Genomic DNA, 22,956 nt, shown 5'->3' with positions numbered 1-22,956 from the left:
TCCAGCAGGACTTTCCAGGCGGATCTGCCGGCGGGAAGTACGACCCAGGAAGTGACGCGTGCCATCAAAGCTCAGCAGACCATGTAACTCTGAACGGCCGGATCTGCATACACGCCGTGTGGGTGCAGCTGCCCCGAGTCAGACCTTGTCCCTGTCCCCATCCAGTATACTTAAGATCTTCTCCCAGGGACTGCACCTCCTGGTTCAAGTCTTTTCTCAAATGAGTGCGTAGCCCTATTTAACTGCCCTAACTTGTTGATGTTTTGGTTTTTATTGCTTCCATCACGAGCGTTCCTTGCATGTGAACATGAAGCTTCCATAACATGCGTTACATTATTCCATTGTTATGGGGGTGAAATTGGGCATGTATCGGCAAATGACGGTGTTCGTTGGTTGGCTGTGAGATATAGTAGGGTGAGCGGCTATTTCAGTGAGTGATGAGTTTGAGTGGCAGCACTCGACACGATATATATATATATATATATATATATATATATACAAAACACGACATAAAAAGAGGAGCTTTGTATGTTTTGCCCTTGCAAGGATAAATCATACAAAGCTCTCCCTCGCATGTTCGCTCACCTTGAGCCCAAACTTATTCTTGCCTTCAGTTTAGAGCATGTAGAAATACAGTTCTGGTGGATCGGTTCACAAGTTGGCGGAGGCGCTAGCCTTTTGACCAAGCTGAAGCTGCTGAAGCCGCTCTCCATATTGAACACAGATCCCGCAGGTCAAGTCAACACTGTATTTCTGCGTCACAAGCATACATCAACATGTCCGCACCGCGAGATCGTTACAAACCGGCAGTGACGTCATAATGGCGTCACACATGTACAGGAACGGCATTCACTGATCTACGTCCAGCCACACGACCGCACGCCTGTGGTTAACACTATTGCCTCGGGTAATGATTGTCTGAAAAACGGAGACATCGATTTGATGACGTCAGTAGTAGACAGCGAGTTTGGCATCTGAGGCTCGATGCACGCGCCGGCCTGGCTTCCTGGCTGGCTCGATGCACGTGCCGGTCTCTGCCGCGTTCGAATTTTATCGGCTCACAAATGAAAGAAGTGCTTCTGTTACGACTGATAACAACGACTGAAGCCGACTGGCGTGGGGAAAAAGAACGGAAACATCCTAGCACATAGCATGAGAACCACGAACTTCAGCCAGCCCACAGCATTCTGACAACGGCCAAGGCGACGGAAACGCGAATCGGGGACTGTGCGTACAGGTTGCCAATATATGCTGCGTGACGTCATTCAGGATATTTTACGTCAGAAATAAGCGCCCGCTCTGTTCATGCAGGGGAAGGCGTGGCAAACATTTGTATTGAGGAGCTGGACTGACTTCCCAAACACTACGCCTCAAGAAGGCTCTGACAACGGGGGAGACATGAGCGACTGATCAAAAATCAGCAGTGGTGTCACATAATAATGTTCGTTACGTCAATCATAATCGTTTTGGAATATGCATCGCAGGTTCCCCTCGAGATGCCCGAAAATTTTACCACTCGAAGCACCACTGCCGCGATCGACGAGACAGAGTAGCATACGAATTTCGGAACGGAAAGCCATGAAATGAGACAGATTTTGCAACAGAAACAAATCCCATTACTGCCTCCGAAGAGAACAGCACGACATCGCACCACATGAGAAGAGTACGTAACCAAAACACTATCGAGAGAGGAAGCCAGAAGCCGGTGTAATGACAGCGGCACACAGGCATTTCACGCGAAGCGCCTGCCTTCGTCCAGCAGCCATTTTAAGATGTTTCACCGGGGGCAGCGACGGACGCCATCTTGCATAGCTAACGTGGAGTACGCGGTCGGATCGGTTCGAGCGCCGCTCAACAGGCCGGCGTGGCACCTTACGACACGGGGTCGCTCGGCGACAAACGCGTGATGTTGCACACCCCGCCAAGACGGAAGAATCGCTCGCGCCGGTTCGCTGGTGTTGCAGCCGCGAGCGCAGGGACAATTTTGTACATGAGTATCGCGGCATTTGAAATGGCAAAACAGGAACACGCAATAAATCGTCATTTCGACCAGTGGACGAACTGGTCACGCGGACCGCCCGCCATCCGTTGGCCGCCAAGAGAAGCATTAGTTACGCAGCTATGACACGAGGACTTCTTATCAAGCGAACATCACGAACAGAAACCCAGCACTGGTGAGAGTCAGCGAATACACACATACGCACGCACAATGTACACTATGATCACCCATAAAAATCCTCTATTTACATGTCAATATGGAATGAATGTTAAGCTGAAATGAGGTAAGTTTCGGGCGCGTTTTAGGGAGTTACGCAACTAAAGAACTGGGATCTTTCGACGTGGCCGCCGTTCGCGCGGCGTCCCGTCAACGAAACAAACGCCAGGCCGGCCGCCAGCGCACCGAACGCGGTGCACGTGCGACTGAAAGCGCGCAATACCAAAATATAACACCTCCAAACAACAGCGGCGCGCCCGCCACCTATCGGCGCCCTCCCAATGCCCAGTTCGCGTGCGCGCCGCGCGGCTGAGCAAAACAACGACCAACTGAGCCCAACACAGGCGGCGGCCGCCCGACGCGTGAGCAGAAGCAATATCACATTCTGTAAGCATGGTTGGGAAGCAGGTGCGGCAATCGCCGATTGCACCTGAATTCGGCACTCTCGTTCCCCCTATGGCACACTGACGCCACGCGGCGTCGCGTCGCCGGCCGCGACCGTCACGTCACGCTGACGCAGGAGGCGGGCGGCGGCGGCGGCCGCGGCGAAACGCACTGACTGGTCCGCGCCGGGCACGGCCGCGGCGAGCTGTTGGTCAGCTGCCCTACGCTCAGCGGGTTGTTGGCGTCGCGCGGGTTGGCGCCGACCGGCGTGCGCGGCTGCTGGAACACGGGCGCCGCCAGCGGGTCGCCGCCGCTGGCCGGGCCGCCGGCCGGCGTCATCGGCGACGGCGCCATCGAGCTCGGCGACAGCAGCGACGCGAACGAGTTGGCCGGGCTGGCCAGGCTCGGCATCGACACCGACGGCGAGTTGGTGGCCGTCTGGTCGTCGGTCGAGTTGGAGTTGGGCGTCTGCGCCTCGTCGCCGTTGCCCGACGAGTCCATACCGTCCTCGTCGCAGTCGTCGTCGCAGTCCTCGCCGTCTCCGCCGCCCTCGCCGTCTTCCATGTAGCGGATGCACTTCTTTTTCCGTCTGCGGGCAGCGACCTACGGTCAGGGGCGGCGCGTGGCGGGAGCGCGGGACGCCGCGGGGTGCGGATGCCTCGCTGGACAGCGAAGCTTCCGTGGGCAAGAACCCCAGCCAACACGGCACAGAACATCCCACCCACACGCGGTAGCGGCGAGACCACCTTCGACTGCGCAGAATGGGGATATTTGTCACATTTTGCGACCCGAGGAGGCGAATCAGCTGCTACTTCGTTCTGGGATTTTTCACTAGAATCTGTTCCTGGCGTAAGCGTTGAGCATCTCCCGGTCGCAAAAATATCGTCGCGCTTCCGCCTGGCGCGTTTGCCCGGCCTTCGACACGCGTCAATTCATGTTAGCGGAAAGTTGAAACGTTAGTAGGCACATCACACTCGACAAAGCCAGCCGACTCACTTCAAGAGCCGTTCGTTCCACATCAACACAGCAACGAACACATAACACGCACGGCCCGTCGCCCCGTGGAGGTGACGTCATCGTCCTACGCGGATGACGTCACCGGGCAATGGGTGATGTCATCGTGCAGCGGAGCGCTACAAACGCTACCAACTGAGAAAAACGGCGACGCTGGCAGCCGGAGCCAGGCCGCAAACGAGTCTAGCGAATTAAGTCATTGTGTAATTCTAGCAAACATCGATCAGGCGTATGCAAAACGGCGATCAACAAAATACATCCGGACCAGTGGAAGTGGTCGAAGCGTGGTGGTAGACGACCGGTGGGAGGCGGGGGTGCAGTTTCCTACGCAGTTTGAGAGGGGATTCGAGCTTAATGCTCATCCGGCCGCTCCTGCCCCCCCCCCCCCTCCAAAAACACACTTAACGGCCGACCTCCAGCTTGAATACCATTACAAGATACATTTAATCAGAGGATGTGAGTCCATGCTGCTGGCGATCGGGGGCGTAGAGTACTCACTCATCCCCATCGAACGATATGGTTCAACTGAACACTTGATGACAAAGATGCAACACCGATAGCCTGCAGCTTGAGTTCTGGCCCTTTTCTGTGGCTCGACCAACGTTGGCAGCTGAATTTTGTCCAGTATTGCACATCCCGGGTCTTAACTTGGATAAGGAACCTGTTGGTGGCTAGTTTGGTGGAGGGTGGGGGGTGGGAAGAGCCAACAATACGCTTCGTTCCGCTTTGCGACGTAGCTTCATCCGTCACGTGGTCAGAAGCCCGTGACAACGATATATTTTCGCTAATTTCACTCCAAGGCAAAACGTAAGCGCAGGGTTAACGGCGCGCTTAACACCACAATGCAAAGGCGATGTGTCAGCATTATGCGGCTGACGGATTTGTCTCTGTCACGCGGACCGTGTCGCGTTCGGCTACCGGCACCGGTACACCAGCCGTCCTCCACATCCCGCACAGCGTCACCCGGCCTCCGCTGGCGACCCTTCCATCCCGCCCCACATCGACAAACGCATGCTGGTGAGTGCGGAGCATGCACGCATGCGCATGCGCAGAGCCACGGCACGCCAAAGATAAAGGCCGTCAGTCGGCGACTCACACTATAGACTAATAAACGTTCTCCCAGAGGGCGAGCGAGCCGCCTCGGCCGGCCGGGCCGGCTCGCCGCCGCCCCGGTCGGCCACAGATGGCGACACCGTCGGCTCGGCCGCGGCGCGGCGGCGGCGCGGGGGACTGCGGCGGGCGGAGACAGGCGGCCCCGTTAGAGGGCGCGCGGCCAATCACGGCGCGACGCGCCCAGGGAGCGACCAATCAGAGCAAGCCGCGTTGGCAGGCGGACCAATCCGTGCGCCACGAAGGCTGGCAACCAATCAGGACGGACCAGGCCGGCCAACGGACCAATCAGAGCGCACACCGCTGGCGAATGATCCAAAAGGCGTTGCACCAATTGCCAGGGTACCATTTGCCAATCACGGTGCGTGATTTGATCATTCTGCGGGACATCCATCGAATGCCGGAACCGTAGGTTCACTGGAGTTTTCACAAGACAGCCTTTTAGTGCTAAACCTTTGGTGTGCACTGTGGTGGTGGAAATATGTCATGTCATGTCACTTGAGCTTTACGCCGCACTCAGGTGCCTAGGCTGCATGGCGCCACCTGCCTCTCATACCGGCACCGCGGGGAATCGAACCCTGTACCTCTGGCTACCCACACGCATAGCTTAACCGCTACACCATCGGCACACTATGGTAGTGAGGAAACAAATCAGACGCTGACAAATCAGACGCTGTACTATTCTGACCCATGATATAACATAGACACATTAAAAATCAATTTGACCAAGTACACAATTCCAACCACCATCAAAACTGGGGCACGATAGTGTAGTGGTTGTTCTGCACGTTTGGGAAGCCAGAGGTGCCGGGTTCGATTCCCCGCAATATCTGCCCTTCCCGCCAGATTGAAAGGTAGAGGACACGTTATGGCCCCAGCAGCTAAGTACGTCGTAAGGTCCAATGACACACACCATCACAACTAAGTCATTCCAGATTTTAATATTGTACGTGACGACCACGCAAGTAGACAGTAGGCGTCTCAAAGCGTAGCGTCTTTCTATCGACTTTAAGAGGGAGCCTAAAACCGTTTGTGGCATGTTAGAGATTCGGCATTCGTTTAAAAGCACGAACATGATTTGCACGCGTCAGGCACTTCGGTGCCGAAGATGTCGATTGAACCAGGAGTGTTAGGAGTGACTGTTGCTTTTCTCCGCATACGATTCCCGACAAACAGCACCGTTTTAAGGGAAAAAAAATGGTCAACCGATCTATATCTCGATAACATTCGTGTCCCAGTCAACAGCCATTGATAATCTTCCTGCATATTCTCCACTTTTTGACACGCTCTGAGCCTCGTTGGTTACATATCTACGGCTCTCAATCATTTGAAATCGTGCTCATGTCGAGGCAGGAGCCCACCCAGTTTCACACAATCGCCAATAGCCTCGCTCCGTTAGTGAACCAAACCTAACACGGATATCCAAAGACAATCCACGAAGCCAGTTTCGTTGCCAACTTACGTGCTGCGCTTGGCACGGGGGAGACTCGTTACACAAAAACACAACTGACACCGATGTAAAGGAAAAGGTACATTTCATCCGTGCTTTCACTGATATGTTCCGGCAGAGTACTTGGGCCTGGATACACTGACACAATGGTCCGCTTATGCAAATGGCTGCGAAAATGTGACACTGAATCCAGACGCAAAGTGGTGTTGAACTGGCATAAAGTTTTTCGGTGTTTTATCGTAGTTTGAACAAGCTGGCTTCGTTCAAACGCTCAACAATGACTTCAAGACTCAGATTTAGATTAAAATTCACACGATTCAGGTTCAAAATTCATCGAAAGTTTATCGCATTCAGTGTGCTCTCTAATATATCTCCTAAACGGATAAATTTCCGAAAAATCGGTTGGTTACCCGCGCTGCAAAGAAATCAACTGCACAAATCACCAACACAGCTTTCATAGGACCGTGTAGTTTCTCGCTCGCTGACATTGAAGGCCTGCATCTAAGTATCACGTTCAATCTTAGGCAATGCACATCAACTATACGTATGGCAACTGACGTCATCTAAACATTCAACTTCGCCTTCTGAACAAAAACGCTTTGATTTCAAGGGAACGTATCAGCGTGAACACTAGGGATTGAAGGAAAACGCCCAGCCAATTCCAAAGCAACGCAATTTCGGTTTCACTTGCCCGCATCCTGCAGATGGTTTCAGAAGCTATGTATAAACCACAATCCGGAAAATCCACCACTTCCCTTGTCAGGCAATATGTAACGTGTTTCTCCTAGGACACGCGAGGACGCGTCGTCTTTTGACACGCCTGGGATGCGTCTATTTGAAACATTGAGTATATTTGGTAAAATACTTGAGACTGTTTGTGACATTTTTGGACGTGTCTTTTTGAGACAATGTGTCTTGGCCGCGCCGTGGCCCGAGGCTCAGTGAGGGCACCGCACGCGCTCAATACGAATCCAAAGTCTCACAGTGGTCACGAGCAGAGGTGGAATTTCCAAAGACAAGATCTGGGTGGAGGGGCTCAGGGGGCCACGTTTTCTACACTGCATCCGTGCGTCAATGTTTTAACTCAGGAACGTGAGGAACGTGGCTCTAACCCCTCCAAACATGTAGAAAAAGTTTCAACCGCGGTCACGAGGGCCCGACAAGACACATTCTCTCGAGACGGAAGTGATCGACTTCCAGTGAAAATATCAAACGACACCGGCGGAAGGGGCGGGCGTCCGGTCCGCACGCGTTAGCACCGTGAGAGCTTTGCTTTCGTATGGAGGAGATTAGTACTGACTAGGCTATACTATCCCCCTACCCAGCACCTTATGCCGCACGCGCGACTTACGCTGCCCAGGGCAGCGAACAGCACACAGGCGAGCTGGAAGGCCGCGCCACGAATTTCTGCGTCTATCATTTTTCGGAGATTGAAACTGCATGCGACCAACCTTCTCGCATTAAGACTTGCGTTCACCATCCGTAAAACCAGAAATAGGTTTCGACAGCAAGATAAAACTTATCCGTGCTCCTCTGTATGGACGTCGTATTAGAATGAACACGAAAACTTTATTCCCATCGTACAACTTTGTAGCTCCCAGCCAAGGCAGCGCTACAGCTCGAAAGATGCCAAAAGCCAGACAGTTTTACATCGAACCAAAAGCTAAATCACGACACAATAATTTCAAAACTCTTCTGCCCCGCAAAGAAGTGTTTAAAATTATCATTATCTATCATTATTTGAGGATAGAAAACAATATATGTATATATATATATATATATATATATATATATATATATATATATATATATATATATATATTATCATTCAAAGATCATCGACCGCTTTGCAGCCGCCTCCTGCGCCTCCAGCTCCCCTCGCGTCTGTTCGCGGCCCGGCGGCCAGCTTCGCGCGTCGGCCGCGGCGCGGCGCTGCCGTCGCGCCGCCATGCAGCCCTCCCCGCCCACATGCGGTCGGTGGCAGCCGGTCCCCACCTGCATGGCTTGCACCACTGGTCCTGCTGCTCCAGGCCGTAGCGCGCGCGGCATTTCTTCATTTGCGCTGCCGGTGCGGGAGAGTGGCAGTGAGCGGCAGTCATACGAGGTCACAGGGTCAAGGGGTTAGGGTCAAACACCAAAGCACATGTCGAACCGCATTGCTTTGGAATGTGGCAACGCGACGTGCTTTAGCCACGCGACGTGCTAGGAGCCCTCAGACAACCACGACAAATCAAGCAAGTTACTTCCTTCAACAATGTACGGAACGCTCCGTTTAACATTTTGATCGACACCCACCTCACAGCCTGGCGTCAGCTGTTTTCATGGTAGACCCAGTGAAACGCGTACTACTCGAGAAGCACCCCCGACCTGCTTGCCGCAGGTTTGGCACCCCGCTCTCCCTACTCTCTACCTAGTTCCACTCCCCAGCCTCTCGACCTTCCCCACCACCACACCCACTCACCGCCTTCTCCTCCCCTCCAGCGTTGCTCACCTTCTAACTCACCTCCGTCCACCTTGTCCCGTTTCCGCTTCTTCTTCTTGGCCTGGGCGTAGTTGTCCCGGGCCGACCAACCGGGGTACATCTGCATGTGCAGCTGGCGCTCCTTCCGCGCCATCTCGTAGTACTTGGACTGCTCCTCGCGGTTCAGCGCGTGCCACTGTGGGTCGGCGAGGGTCAGACGGGATCGGCGAGGGTCAGACAGGGGTCGACAAGGGTCAGACTGGGTAGTCGGGGTCGGCGAGGTCACAAGGGGTCGGCGAGGGTCAGACAAGGTCAGGGAGTGTGTGGCTCAGTGACGAACAGTCGAGATCGGCGGGGGTCAGGTGAGGCTGGTGAGGGTCAGACGGGGTCGGCGGGGGTCAAATGAGGTCGGCGGGGGTCGGGCAGTAGGCAGGTGTCTGTCAGCGGGAGGCCACTGATAACCAGACCACGCTCCTCTTCAAGATTTACTCGGCACGCTTTATAACGGATGGATTCCCGGGATCAACGCCATCGCTGAGCAGTGACTATTGCGTGAGCCCTGACCCCACGACCAAATCGCTCAACCCCGGGTCAACGGCAGCACTCAACTACGAAAGTTAAAGTGTCGCACTGCTCGGCGTGTCCACCCTTACTTCTGACGTCATCCGACCTCGCAGTGGCGCTGTCACAAACCGCACGTGTCATCCCACTCAACGGCAAAAAACCAGCGTCTAAAGCGACTCAAACCCACCCAACACGGCTGGGTGGATCGGGAGGACAGGCGTTCTAACACACCGAACTATCGGGACGGACGGACGTCGTGGGGGGGGGGGGGGGGGGAAGCGGGGGGGGGAGGTTACGGAGAGCCGGACAAGGTGGGCTAGCCACGGTTTGTCTCGTCGCACTGCGTCGCGTCGCCCAAGGCTAAGATGAACAGCACCCGGGTTAAGCGTGGCAGACGGCGGGCGGGGAGAGGAGGTGGTTCTGAGGTGGTGGACCAAGTTGCTGCTCAGCGAGAGAGAACAAAAAAACAAACAAAAAAACGGTGGAATGTCAAATGAGGGCGACGGCGGAGCTTTCAATCTGGAAGGACGATCACGGGGAGTCGAAACGTTTCGCGCCATTAGCACGGAGACCGAAGCCGCAACGAGACGAATGTAACGGTAGACGAATGTGACGGAAGGGCAGGTACGGAAGGGTAACGACAGGGTAAGGTATCGGGTGAGTAGGTGAGCGGTGACTTCCTACTTTTACAAGTCGCCTCAGGATTAAGGGCAGACAGGTACAAATCGCGCAGAAGCCGATGGAGTTGGTCACAGCGCTTCGCTACCGAGCGCGTTTCTGTTTCGTTCGCACTGGGTTTGGACGAGGTGAGAAGGGCTGCTTACGGCGGCTCGCACGAGGTTAGAAATCTTACAGCGCCAACAACCAGCAGCAAATTGACCCGGGATATGCGTGAGAGAAGGCGTGATTCGACAGCCTGTCTCTCGGCCCGGATCCGGACCTGCACGAGCGGCGTACGCGGCCGCACTGCGCACAACACTGCCGGTGCTCTGGGCAAGACTGCCATCGGGAAGTGGGACCACGAACTGGGACTGGGACATGTGGCGAGACTCCGCACTAAGACTCCGAACTGGGACTTTTTACCTTGATCCAGCAGAGGAAATCCAGGCCTGGACTCGAGATCGAGACCACCAGAACTGGAGCGCAAGTTATGCCTCCGAACAGGGATTCCGAACAAGAACTGGAATCCGCATCGGAATTCCGAACTGAGATTCGGTACAACCGATGGGATCCATGGCTGTGAGCGGCGGAGTGGCGCTCGGAACATGAGCTAGACTGGACGGGACGAGAACTGGAGCTCGGGACGGGGACTGGGACAAGAGCTGGAGCTCGGGACGAGGAATGGGACAAGAACTGGAGCCCGGGACGGGGACTGGGACAAGAACTGAAGCTCGGGACGGGGAATAGGACACCACGAAACTTAACGAAATGATCATATAAATTCTACGCCGAGCGGATAAGACCACATCACGGGAAAGGTAAGGAAGTCCCTCCAAAAAGGAAAAATAAAATACAACTACCGGAGCTGAACATGGGCGTAAACATAGCAGGTCAGAGGTGAACAAGCAACGGCTGTGAAGGTGGAGAACGAAGAGGAAAGATCCCGTGGGAGGGGGGGGGGGGGGGGGCTCAAGCTCCAACTCCCGAAGGCGCAAGCGTCGATACCCCATCGGGGGGGGGGGGGGGGGCACCAAATCAACTCGAGCGGGGCGCCGCCTCTCGCTGGAACGGAACGTTGAACAAAGGAGAGAGGATCAACAGCAGACGTCAATCAAACTAAACGGTCAAATACGACGCCAGGTCACGCTCAGAAGAAGTGACGTCTAATATATATGATACAGGCCGCACAAAAGCAACAGCACAAGGCACTCACTAGAGGTTAGATCCCTTTGCCTGCCCCGAAATCGTCCGAGCACCCAATGAAATTGAGTCAGAGTTCAGCGGAGAAATAAGCTCTGGTGACCTTGCCTGGTTTAAAATTGGAGATTTTAGAGGCACAAAGCTTGAACAAGTCGCGTTTTTTCGAAAAGTGTCGCATCGACGGGATTTTATTGGGTTCAAGGAGCTGGTCATATCCAGAACCCCGATCTTGCCACATCTCAAACGATCAAGTTGGGTGGTGCTGCGATCACCAATGTCGCAACGAGACCCACTCGCGTGTGACTCGGCAAAAGCACGCACAACTACGTGTGACCGAACAGACGGCCAGGGGACCAGTGACGTCATTTGAGCAGGCGGCTCGGACGGACTTTGGCGGCGGCAGAGAGCACCTAGTTCTAGTGAGCGCTACTGAACGCGGTGTCCACTAACCCGGAACGGAGCGGCGCCGCATGCGGTACGCAACGGGGTTTGAAATCTAAACCCTCCTTGAAATCGCTCTGAGGTGAAACCGAATCCGGTAGAACAAATCAAAATTTACGTAGTCAGAGACTCGACGAAGCAAGTCCACCCCATCAGAGGTGGGATACGTGGAACAGAATCGTCACGTGATTTGTTTTATTGATTCCGGGGGAGTGGACACCGCGCTTTGTGCTGTTACCTTCTCTTTTTCGATGCGAGCCTTTTCATAGAACACAGCCTGGTCCTCTTTAGATAACGCACTCCACTGAAAGCACATGACATCGTGAACGCCCCGCGCTTGGCACAGTGGGAGTCTTTTGTCCCCTGGTCTCACAACCAAGGTGGAATATGAATGCGTACGCAACATTATCTGCTAAGTCTTGGGCGACTTAATCGCTTTTAGACGTCAGAGGAATAAGCAGCAATAGGGGAAGGCCAACACGGCGTCCGATTTTAAACTAGCAGGGCCCACAATTCACAAACCACGCTGCTGCATTCAAGTCACACGTGTATCAAAGGCAAGCACGCAACGAAACAAACAATAAAACAATGGATAACAGAGCGCAAAACGAGCCGCAAAGGCACCACAAATCTCACGTACAAAAAAGCACAATAAAATCCGCCACAATACCACACAGCCTCGGACGAAGCCCAACACAACGGCCCGGGAAAATTACTTCACCTCACACAAAAAACCTTCACAAACTCGGTTGGCAGCGCTCTCACCCGTCGGCCGAGGATCTGGTTGATGGCAGCCGACTCCTTGAGCGTGCACTCCGCGACCACTTTGGCCCGCATCTCCTTCATGTACAGCATGAACGCGTTCAGCGGCTTCTTGATGTGACACTTCTTCTTTTCTGTTGTGCAAAAGGGAAGTGGGAAGTCACGAGGTTGTACCTCACGACTATTTTTTGTCGGTACGGCTTCTCGCAAGATGAAATAGAACGCCCGCTTCTAACCAGAAGTGGTATACATAATATGTGACGGCACAACAAAAATGTAATGACTACAAAACTGCTTCGGCTCGACAGGCGTGAATAAAAGCTGCTGGGGCGGAGGATACCGCTGCGAGCTAGCGCACGCTGGACGCAATAATTTCATCAGGGATCTGAGACCCAAAAAAAGGCAATCGCTACAAAACTGCCCCGGGTCGACAGGCGTGAATAAAAGTTGCTGTAGCGTAGGATACTGGTGCGAGCTCGCGCACGTTGTACGCGAGATTTTCATCATGAATCTGAGACGAAAAGACGTGATCTGACTGACGCGCATGGATCAGATGAGAAGCAAAGGGAGACGCATAGATGAATCGGATTCCTTCCAAGGAGAGCAAAAGCAAAAGCAGGTTATTGCTTTATCAGGAACAAAATGCGCAACTCTGCAGCTCTTAATCACCGCGGGCGCATAACCAGCGGGGCGACCAAAGATATACATTCTTCATGCGCCGACACGACCTTAGAGCCGCCGACACGCGGGGGTTCCGCATGAGGTCAGGGGTTCCGTGGGGCCGGTGACGTCAAATACGGAAGGGGAGGGGAGGGAACCCACCGGGCTCCTGGCAGTGCTGCTGAGAGGACTTGGAGCCTGAGACGGGGGGCGGGGCCGATATCACAGGCTTCACATCGGCGCTGTGCCTGAAACCGAATCAGGGGTCACATACAGGTCAAAACAGCTCGCCGGGGGGTCAGCGGCAGGTCACAAAAGCCTGTCAGGGATCGCGTACAGGTCACAGCAGCTTATCACAGATCGGGGACAGGTCACAGCAGCTTGTCAATCTGTTGAACTATCACCAAAAGCGGGGTCCATGGTCCCTTCACTCCCTTACCTTTCTGTGTTTCTGCTTCCATGACAAAATGACAAACAGTTCGCATGACAGACACCACGGCTTAATAATACTAGTCTCGTTTTTTATTAATCGTTCATGTGATACGTTATGAGTGTACCAAAGACCGCAATCCACGCCGCAAACCACACAACCAATAAACACACAATAAACCACAAATGACGCCAGTCCTTGGACCACTCCGTGTCAGCACACGAATTAAAAAAACACATTCGTTTGGACAACAGCGCTTTCATCACTGACCAATAGGAAAAGCCCGCAGAATGAGGAAGTCGCACTCGCGCAATGCGCAACTTAAAACCGGCGCAGTAAGCAGTTATTTCACACGTCTGAAACTCACTAAAAACAAAACCCAAATCCCGAAAAACAATAATAATAAGGAAAACAGCAAGTTACACCAACTTAGTCTAATTCAAATCATTAAATAAGCTTAGCTTACGATCCTACGCCGGGAGCGCGACGAGGCCGCCGCAGCGTTCGGGCGCCGGCCCCAGCGCCGCTCACCTGTGGTCTCCGTTGTGTTTCAGGTAGTCGGGGTGCAGCAGATGGGGAGGGAGGCCAGGGCGGCAGCAAACCAGGTGAAAACCTGCAGCACGCAGCACGACGACGGTCGGCACGAGGCACACGAGGGGGAGGGGGAGGGGGCGGGTGGGGACCAAACGAGTGCTGGCGTTCAGGCCGGGTTCGTGGGCCTTCGGATCAGTCAAGCAACCAGTCGATCCTTCAACCAACCCTTCCGCGCACCTTAAGCGATGCACATAGAATACTCGAAGCACGGCATCTATATGACAATGCTGTTAAATAAAGTATTATTTAATAATTAATATAATTACTTATATTCATAATATTTATCAACAATTTAATATAATTTCATAATGTTGTGTAATATCATTATCTTGATTTATCACTTAATGATTCAAATAATTCATATGTGGCAATGCTATTAAAAGATAGAATGTGTCCCACAGGCCTGAACGTACGTTTGAACGCGTTTAATGCGTTTCAGTAAGGCACCACACAACGTAGGACATCGGTCGACATAAATATTGTCGGGCGGTCCCGAGCACCCAGGCTGTTCTACCCCACAGACGGCTGAAGAAGCGGACCCAACACGCGCCAGCGGCCGATTGCTAACCGGCGGCAGCGGCCGGTTGCTAACCTGTGTAGACTGGCGGGTAGAGTGGAGTAGGGTGACCTGAACGCCCCAGACGTTGACGGGTAGAGGGCGGGTGCGTGCCTGCGAACACGCGAGCGCAGGTCAGCATGGGGAGCACACACGCTCCGGTCTTGTCAGCTACACGGGTACCTCCCCGGATGTTTACTGCGGCTTTGAAAATCCGCTTCTCATTCGTTTGTGCTGAAAGGCGCGTCGACAGCGAGGTTACTTTGGCGCTTCATATTCCAGCATATGAAGGGGATTGAACGACCGCCATCACGGAGAAACATGATCAAAACGCGCCCAGGTGAGGCAGCAAATCAGCAGGATCTATTCCGACGACATGTTCTAAACATAATGAAGCCCTCATTCCGCACACGTCAGTAAGCAACATCAATAGGCACGGGCCCAAAGGCAATGCGCCGTCCGTAAAACCCAGGCATGCAGAACAGCACTGAAACTGGACAGGACCGTCAGCCGCGACGAAAATGAAACGTGAGTCTCAAAGCGGACACTTAATCTTCAGCTTCGGCTTCTGTGACATCAGCGTTCTGACGCAAGATCTTCTGAGGACTGAAAAATTGAGCACACCCGTGCCACGTGTCCACGAGACTTAACACGCCGATGTCCAGTTCCCCCGGACGTTAATGGTGTCCGTGCGGGCTCCGAGATTATGCGACATAATCCAAGCCCCGCAACCTCGTCGGGCAACACGCCAGAGGTGAGTCCTGCCACACCAGAGATGAATCCTGCCACACCGACATCGGGGGCGGAAGCGCTCTACCACCTAACGCTACAGTGAGAGACGATGGCCAGGTCAGAGACGGAGAGATGGTGAGACAAGGGCGATATTCAGGCTCGCACGCAGGATTTTCATACGGATCACGAACTGGAGGACAGCCCCCCCCCCCCCCCCCCCTCCATTGGTGATGTTGGTGATGATCGTAGTTTTAGGGTTATTTCTTTCAGTCAGCGCACACAAAAACAAGCTTTTATACAACTGACAGGCTCTGCCCCTGCTCTGGTTTGGGAGGGAGGGGGTCCGAGGATCTGCCCCACGCCCCATCAACCAAATCCGTAACCCGGCCTTATGGCCCCCAGCCAATCTAATAGCAGGCCCCTGGGAGAAGGCGCCGCATTGGCTGGGGCAGAGGCAGAGGCTGGGTGTGTTCTATTCGGCTTCCTAACTTAGGCTTCAACCCCTGTTTCCATCTTTAGGATGAAAGTGACAAAATCCAGGCCGAAAAACCCGTTGGCTGGTTATTTTCCGGCAGCTTGAGGTTTTTTTTTTCATTGTTCAGCCCTTCTTCCAACCAAGTTGGCGAAATCACACCCCTGGGCACAGGCTCACGTGCCTTTCCTTTGTGATCAACTTTGAATGTATTCCAGGGAAAGTGTAAGCTATGCGAATTCGTTGTTCGGCACAAGAAGCGCACGCCGGGTGGCGTCCGCCGCCAAAAACATTTTCAAAACAACGCACATCCCCACGTCCATCAGCAATGCCTGCATTAGTGCAGCCAGCCTAAAATTTATCCCCCTCCCCAGCTACCATGGTTATTACAGCGTTTCTACCGAAATGCTCCCGGAAGTTTTATCAGATTGGCCCCAAAACACACTACGCTTCCAACACCAACCACAACAGCTCCCATCCCGTCCCCAGGCGCCAACACCGCCCGACAAGGCCGCGAACCCCAACTTCCATCGCCGCTCGCGAGATGGCGTCGGCATCGCCGTCCGCGGCCGATCTGCCGGCGATAAGACGGCGGCGGCGTCGGAGGCGCGACAAGGAACGTCCATCCGCTGACACGCCGGACGGCGCCGGCGCGCGCCTGCAGACGCGCCGGCCCGACCGGGGCCGACACGGGGCGGGGGGCGGACCCGGCGCTGGGGCCGGGCGCGCGCGGGTACGCTGGGGCGACGGACCGAGGTCGGCGGCGTGTACGCGGCGTGGGGATGCCGTGCACGGAGGGGTGACACGCATGGTGTTAGGACAACCGCCTCTTGCCGGACGAAATGATGTCGCTCTCATGATGTCGAACCAAAACTATATTGTCATTATGCTACCGAGCAAACCTGCGTCGTTATTTTGACACCGGATAAAAAAGCCCACAAATGCTGCCACGAGCGCTCCGCATCCATTTGGACGGCGAGTGTGCAGAAAACGGCCTTACATTCGATAGGCACAAAAACAGATGATACTGTACAGCCTAGCAACATGGCTGCCGAAATTTCTAGTCACGCTTCACTCCACGGCGCACCATCACCAAACCACTCCTCTATGAGTCTCGTCACCAATCAGGCGCACCAAACCAGTCTCACGCGTTCTCAGTCTCACGCGTTCTCAGTGCACCAAACCAGTCTCACGCGTTCTCGGTTTCACGCGTTCTCAGTGCACCAAACCAGTCCCTCGCGTTCTCAGTCCTCACGCGTCCTCAGTGCACCAAACCAGCTCATGAGTTCTCAGTCTCATGTGTTCTCAGTGGACCAAACCAGTCTCACGCGTTCTCAGTGCACCAAACCAGTCTCACGCGTTCAACATTAGATTCTGCCCACGACGCCGTCGCCGCCACGGAAACGTATGGTGATAGCTCTGTCGACACCTTACTGACGACCTCGCCACCGGCTGGACACCCGGCGCATGACGAGAGATTAGGGACGCCTAAATCTTCCCATAGCTCATTCCATGGTGCATTACTGGAAGCGTGGCGATCATGCATACGCTTATGGGGAATTCGCGCGAGCGCTGCAACATCTGTCGCCAGCGGCGGATGTAGGATACCCTGATAGGGGGGGGGGGGAGGGGAGATCATTGTCCTTTCTTTGTGTGCACCTTAAAAAGACGGCAGAAATTTGCTGGAAAACAAATGAAATCCATGCTAGTATTCTACTGGTTAAATGCAACCATGCAATGGTAGCTAAATGCTAGCAAACTAGCATTTTACTAACATTCGACCGAATTACATAGTGCTGCATTAACATTCACCAATAACATTGTTAACGCGACATTAACATCCTCCCCTGTTTCCAGGGCGACCCCTCCATGAGCACCACTGCCAACTCCACCACCTGCCGCGAGCTCTTGCGGCTCAGGCGCTACGCCACTCGGCGGACCCAAACAAAGCTCATCCCGTGCGTCGAGTCGGCAACGCATGATTCAGCCGGCCCCAATGAACTCCAAACGAACAATGATTCAACTCGCACCGAGCCGCCCGCCGCGCTAGATCAACATTTTCCCAACCGATCCGGAATGACAGCTACGAGCGGTCCGAGGCCTCCGAACAAAACAGCCGCCCTCAGGCGCGGCCGTGTTTGGACACCTGTGACGTCACAGTGGCGCAGACAGGCGCCCGGCGGGCGCTGGGCGCATCAGCATGACGCGTCCTCCCCCCGGCGCTGAATTGGACCCGCCCATCGGTGCCCCCCCCCCCCGCGGCTGTCGGTTGTCGGTGGCGGAGAGCTGGTCCCAGGCATGCAGCAATGGTGCCGAGTGACGCAGGTGATGCGAGACGATACGGTGATCAACTGTCACCCAGGCCTCCTCTATAACCCGGCCCACCGAACACTTATCCGCGGCCAGACGACGCGAAACACTGTCACCAGTTGGAAAGACTTCACTAACGAACGTGATCCCCGGGTCCCTGATGAGCCCTGTCATGTCCGCGTCTTAAACGCGTCCCTTATCCCCAGAAATATTCCGTCAAGTGACAGATCACATGCTCAAATTCCACGTTTTCTTTCTCAAAACACGACATCCGCACGCCTAAGCCGGGCAGCTGCCAGGACCCAAACAAGGCTGCCGAGCTCGGCGCTCATGGCAGCCGCAATCGAGACCTCGCATACGATGCGGTATTGCGACATCGATGCGATGCATGACAGCATCGTCGCATGTGACGATACGATGCAGCGTTCCTCACCACGATGCTCGTAATAACACCCGTGGCGCCGAGCATCACGAGCTTGTCGCAAATCCACACTAAAATATCACCGCGGGTCAGGCGCACTGCCGCCTCGGCCCACCGTAAACAGAACAGGCCGCGGCGGGAATCGAACCCGCGCCTGCGCACTTACCACGGTGGTAGGTCTGGCCCGCCGAGTGGCGGGTACGGGCAGTGTGACGACACCGGAGTGAACGGGTACACGGACGGCCGGGGCATCCCTGCGGGTCACAGCGAGGTCACGGGTCACACGAGTCGACGGTGGTGAGTCATCAAGGTCACGGGTCACACGAGTCGACGAGTCGACGGCGGTGGATCATCGAGGTCACAGGTCACACGAGTGTCGACAGCGGTGGGTCATCGAGATTACCGGTCACAGCCAGAACACGGGTCACACGAGTCGGCGGCGGTGCGTCATCGAGGTCATCGGTCACAGCCAGGTCACGGGTCACACGAGTCGACGGCGGTGGGACATGGAGATCAGACGACCCAGCATCCATGGAATATGAGATTCACATCAACGAGGCACTCATCTTCAAACACGCATGAGAAAAGGATGGGGTGCCGCAGGGGCCAGGTGGAAGACCAGCGGAGGGTGGCGAGGCAATACGACCACGACACTGGGGTCCCTGGTGAACAAACTGTCAGCATGGAGTCAACGATATCCGAGAAGAATATACCTTTCAGTTGAATGTACCCTTGTCGATATCTTTACATGAAATCTTAAAAGAACATTTTTGTTAGCCGCGCAATTATGCTTCCGAAATCAACGGCGCGTCAACACCATCACTAAATCAACATCGCCATCTCAACATTTCCACATTACGCCAACATCTCAGCATCACCACCTCCTTGACAGCGGAGGCCACACCCGAAAACCTCCGAAAACCTCCGAAAACCACCCGAACACCTTGAGCAGCCGAGTGCTTCGACCGAAAACCAACGCTCGGGCCGACCACACTTGCCGGTCGCGTCCCGAGGAAAGCGCCAGGAGAACACGGGCGACCACTCGCTGCCGAGCCGCCTATTCGACGCATTGAAGCAAAAATGCACGAAATTCTACGGGGCGTGTAGGAAGCATTTACGCACAGTGGCATTCATGTGGCGAGATGCCGCAGCCGCGGAGAGCATTCCCGGGGACGGAGCTCAGAAGCCGCCGCCTTCTAAACCAGGACAAATGAGAAACAACGCGGGTTGCGATCTAATCAACGCGCTGGTTGGGCCGGCACACATTTTTTCTGGCAAATAGCCAAAGAGGTGAGGCCAGAATCCACACGTCACGACAGCTGAGCGTGTGCAGACTTGGTGCACAAACACGATCTGACAGGGATTTGCATGTGCAATATGACGGATGACGACGGCCCAGCCGCGCTCGCCTGACAGCTTCATTGTGTGCAAATTGCGTTTCCTAATCGATCTGTACCTCAGAAAAAAAAAAATGCGGCGCAACATTGGGCGTGCGCATGCGTTTATGTAAGGAGTCAATGTTGCACCCGAACTGAGGCAGCAAAATCTCTGGATCTCTCTCCCTCTCTCTCTCTTGCCCTCGCTCCCCTCTTTTTCTATACGCATATATACATATATATGTCCAGGAATGTCAAAGATGTCTCCTACGCACAAAGTGGCTGTTTATACATTATGGGCACATCCCGTACCTAAAAATACTTCAAGAACGCAAACATTGTTACCAAGCAGGCAGTTGCATTACAGTGTAGTCGCCTCTCCCCAGGGTATCTTAAACAAGGCGCTCGCAAAACAAAATGCAAAATCCCGAGCTAAAAGTTCGTTCTCGAGCGAGTGTCAGCGAATTAAGCTCATTGTCAGCACACGCGAAGTGAAAAAATAAACCAATCGTCCGCATTCGAACACGACTTTTAATAACAGGAAAGCAAAACTCGTGCGTTTTGACAAAGCCAGAGTCGGAACTCCTTTCCCCGAATTCAGCCATTCGCGTCCAAACAGCGTGGCACGCGGCCGATCAAACCAATCTTCGGAGACCACTCCAACCATCGGCTTAGCGGAATGAACTTCCTGCTACGTCTCAGGTCCGGCGGGAGGGGCAACGGCGCATCCAGGAACCGCACAGGGGAGGCCACACGAGATCGCGTCCGAGACAGGCCACACTGACGCGCTGAAAGAGAAGCCCGGCGCGAATCACAGCGAGATGACGACCACCCTCCAGCGCGTTCGCTCCCCCGTGTCGCCTCCTGGACCCGCCCCTGCACAAAAAGGCTTGTAGGACAACATCCGGCGCCAGCTTTAAAGTCTGCGCCATTTAATCCCGATTCCAATCAGGGGTTTTCTTCCTCTGTATCGGATCAATCGGGTGCACCTCAGCGAGCACCAAGTGCGGAGATTGGATCCCGTCCCCCCCCCCCCCCCCCCCCCCTCCTCCCCTCCCGCTGACCAGCAGCCGGGAGGTGACCGGCAGGGCGGAAAAACACGCCGCGGACGAAAAAGCGTCGGGAAAAGGCCGATCGGACGCGGCCCGAGCGGCGACGCCGGCGAACTAGTGTGATCGAGAGCTCGGGGCCTGTGTCGGGATTACGGGTCGGATGCGCAGCACACACTACAGCGATCATCAGGACGGTAGAGACGCACGAGGGGTGGTTTTTGTGGTTGCAAGTGTTGCCAGGTGTTTGTCATGAGTTGCTGTGACTTTGGATCACTGTTTGCTGACTGGCGTCCACAACAACCCCGGGATTCGTTCACATTTGGCGCACAAAACCACTACTTAAGTCCACATACACTCAAAGTAACGCGCAGGCACGGGATGGCGAGAGATGAAACTAATCGCGTGGGGTTTAGGGCTGCGTAATGGATATATATATATATATATATATATATATATATATATATATATATATATATATATATATATATACATCCGCACTAACCAGATGGGTAAGGAGAGACAAAACATTAAGAAGATATTCACGACAGATAAAGCTGCTTGCCTGACCCCACAAGATTTTCGGAGGCACTCCATGAGCCCCACCCTGGCACCCCTCACCGAGCACGGTCCCAGTGTCAGTCTCTCCGGGCCCCCTGCGCCACCTGGGGGCCGGAGTCGGGGCCGGGGCCAGGGGAGAGGGGCGGGGGGCGCCGAAGATAACGATCCATCCGCCCCGTCGGCCGTCACAGGCGGCGGCGCCGCTAAAACAAAGCTCCCGGGAAACGCAGACGGGCGTGCACGAGCTGGCCGCCGGCTGCGGCCCCGCGTCAGATACAGAGGGCAGACGGACGCAACACGCTGCTGTACGTGGGGGGACGCGCACAGCAGTACGTGCAGACATACACGCAGACCAGAGCGGCGGAGCTAGTGGCGCGCTGATCAGAGCGGCGGAGCTAGTGGCGCGCTGATCAGAGCGGCGGAGCTAGTGGCCCGCTGATCAGAGCGGTGGAGCTAGTGGCCCGCTGATCAGAGCGGTGGAGCTAGTGGCCCGCTGATCAAAGCGGCGGAGCTAGTGAACCGCTAACCAGATATCCAATACTGATCACTGACCCTGCCCATGTCTTACCAACCCAGTCATGGTCTCATAACTGCCCTGCCTTCTACTCAGTCATGATGTCATCACTGACCTGGCCTCTGACTGATTCGACGGACCCGGCTGATGAATGCAACTTGTCCGTTTTGATTGGCATTCCAAACGACGACACGAGCCCACGCGTTCTGACAGCGCTCGAAAATCCCTCACTCACACCGTTCCGAAATACCCGAGCTCCACCACCAAATTCCCAGTTGGTCAGGACTGACCCCTGATGACCCAACCTGACCTGACCCGCCTCTCGCCCGCCGCTGACCTGGTTTGGGGTCCAGCTGGTACGGCGGAATGCCCATATGGGCCGGCGGGGGCTGCGACAGCGAGTCGCCGCCGTAGAAGAACGGCGGCAAACCCGGCGACGGCAGCGGCATCTTCCCCGCCTGAAAGCAGAGGTGACGACGGGTCAAAACACGGGTCAAGGTCACGGGGGTTGGTGGGCGTCTTTCTCGTCTGTGAGCACAGGTCAAACAGGGTCAAGGTCACAGGGGTCATCGGGCATCTCCCCCCCGCCTTGAGGTCACGGCTGGTCGGCGAACGGACAGGTCACGGTAGCAGGGGTCGGAGGGCACGGTGGGGGGTGGGGGGGGGGGGTCACGGGTGTCAGCGGACGTGGTGAGCGTGGCAACAGTTGGCGGCCATGCTTAAGTGCGTGGGAGGAGGAGGGTCAGGTAATGCTTCGATGTCTTGGATTCGATTCGATTCGATTCAATTCAATTCAGTTCACCTCCACAACACGCGTACCAGACACGAAACGCCCACTGGGGGCTTCGCGCTGGGGGGTAAAAAAGACACCATCACGAAGAAATGGATGGTGAGGACGCGCCAGCAAACTGGCAATACATGATAACTTCAGTATGCATTCCGTGTGTCCCCTGGTTTCATTTAACTATGGAACCAGCCGGTGTCCCAGTTATCGTGGCAAGATGTCACAGTTTGCACGCG

The 22,956-nt window shown here is 54.8% G+C and overlaps 1 protein-coding gene across 1 annotated transcript; it reads right to left on the bottom strand.

Annotated features, from left to right (window-relative positions):
• Window positions 1–728: 728 nt before the first annotated feature.
• On the bottom strand, window positions 729–22,396 carry LOC119104487 (protein pangolin, isoforms A/H/I/S). Its single transcript, XM_037228200.1, has 10 exons — window positions 22,274–22,396; window positions 18,603–18,690; window positions 14,538–14,615; window positions 13,883–13,964; window positions 13,084–13,169; window positions 12,265–12,395; window positions 11,738–11,803; window positions 8,665–8,830; window positions 8,169–8,235; window positions 729–3,188 (listed from the first exon to the last, which is right to left on the bottom strand). The coding sequence occupies exons 6-10, from the start codon at window positions 12,352–12,354 to the stop codon at window positions 2,717–2,719; spliced, it is 861 nt and encodes a 286-aa protein (XP_037084095.1). The 5' UTR covers window positions 12,355–12,395; window positions 13,084–13,169; window positions 13,883–13,964; window positions 14,538–14,615; window positions 18,603–18,690; window positions 22,274–22,396; the 3' UTR covers window positions 729–2,716.
• Window positions 22,397–22,956: the final 560 nt, after the last annotated feature.

The sequence above is a fragment of the Pollicipes pollicipes genome, unplaced genomic scaffold (genome assembly GCF_011947565.3).
Source record: "Pollicipes pollicipes isolate AB1234 unplaced genomic scaffold, Ppol_2.1 Scaffold_6052;HRSCAF=7182_pilon_pilon_pilon, whole genome shotgun sequence".
Lineage (NCBI taxonomy): Eukaryota > Metazoa > Arthropoda > Thecostraca > Pollicipedomorpha > Pollicipedidae > Pollicipes > Pollicipes pollicipes.
The sequence above is the reverse complement of the archived record's forward strand: the minus strand, read 5'-3'. Positions and strand labels throughout refer to the sequence as shown.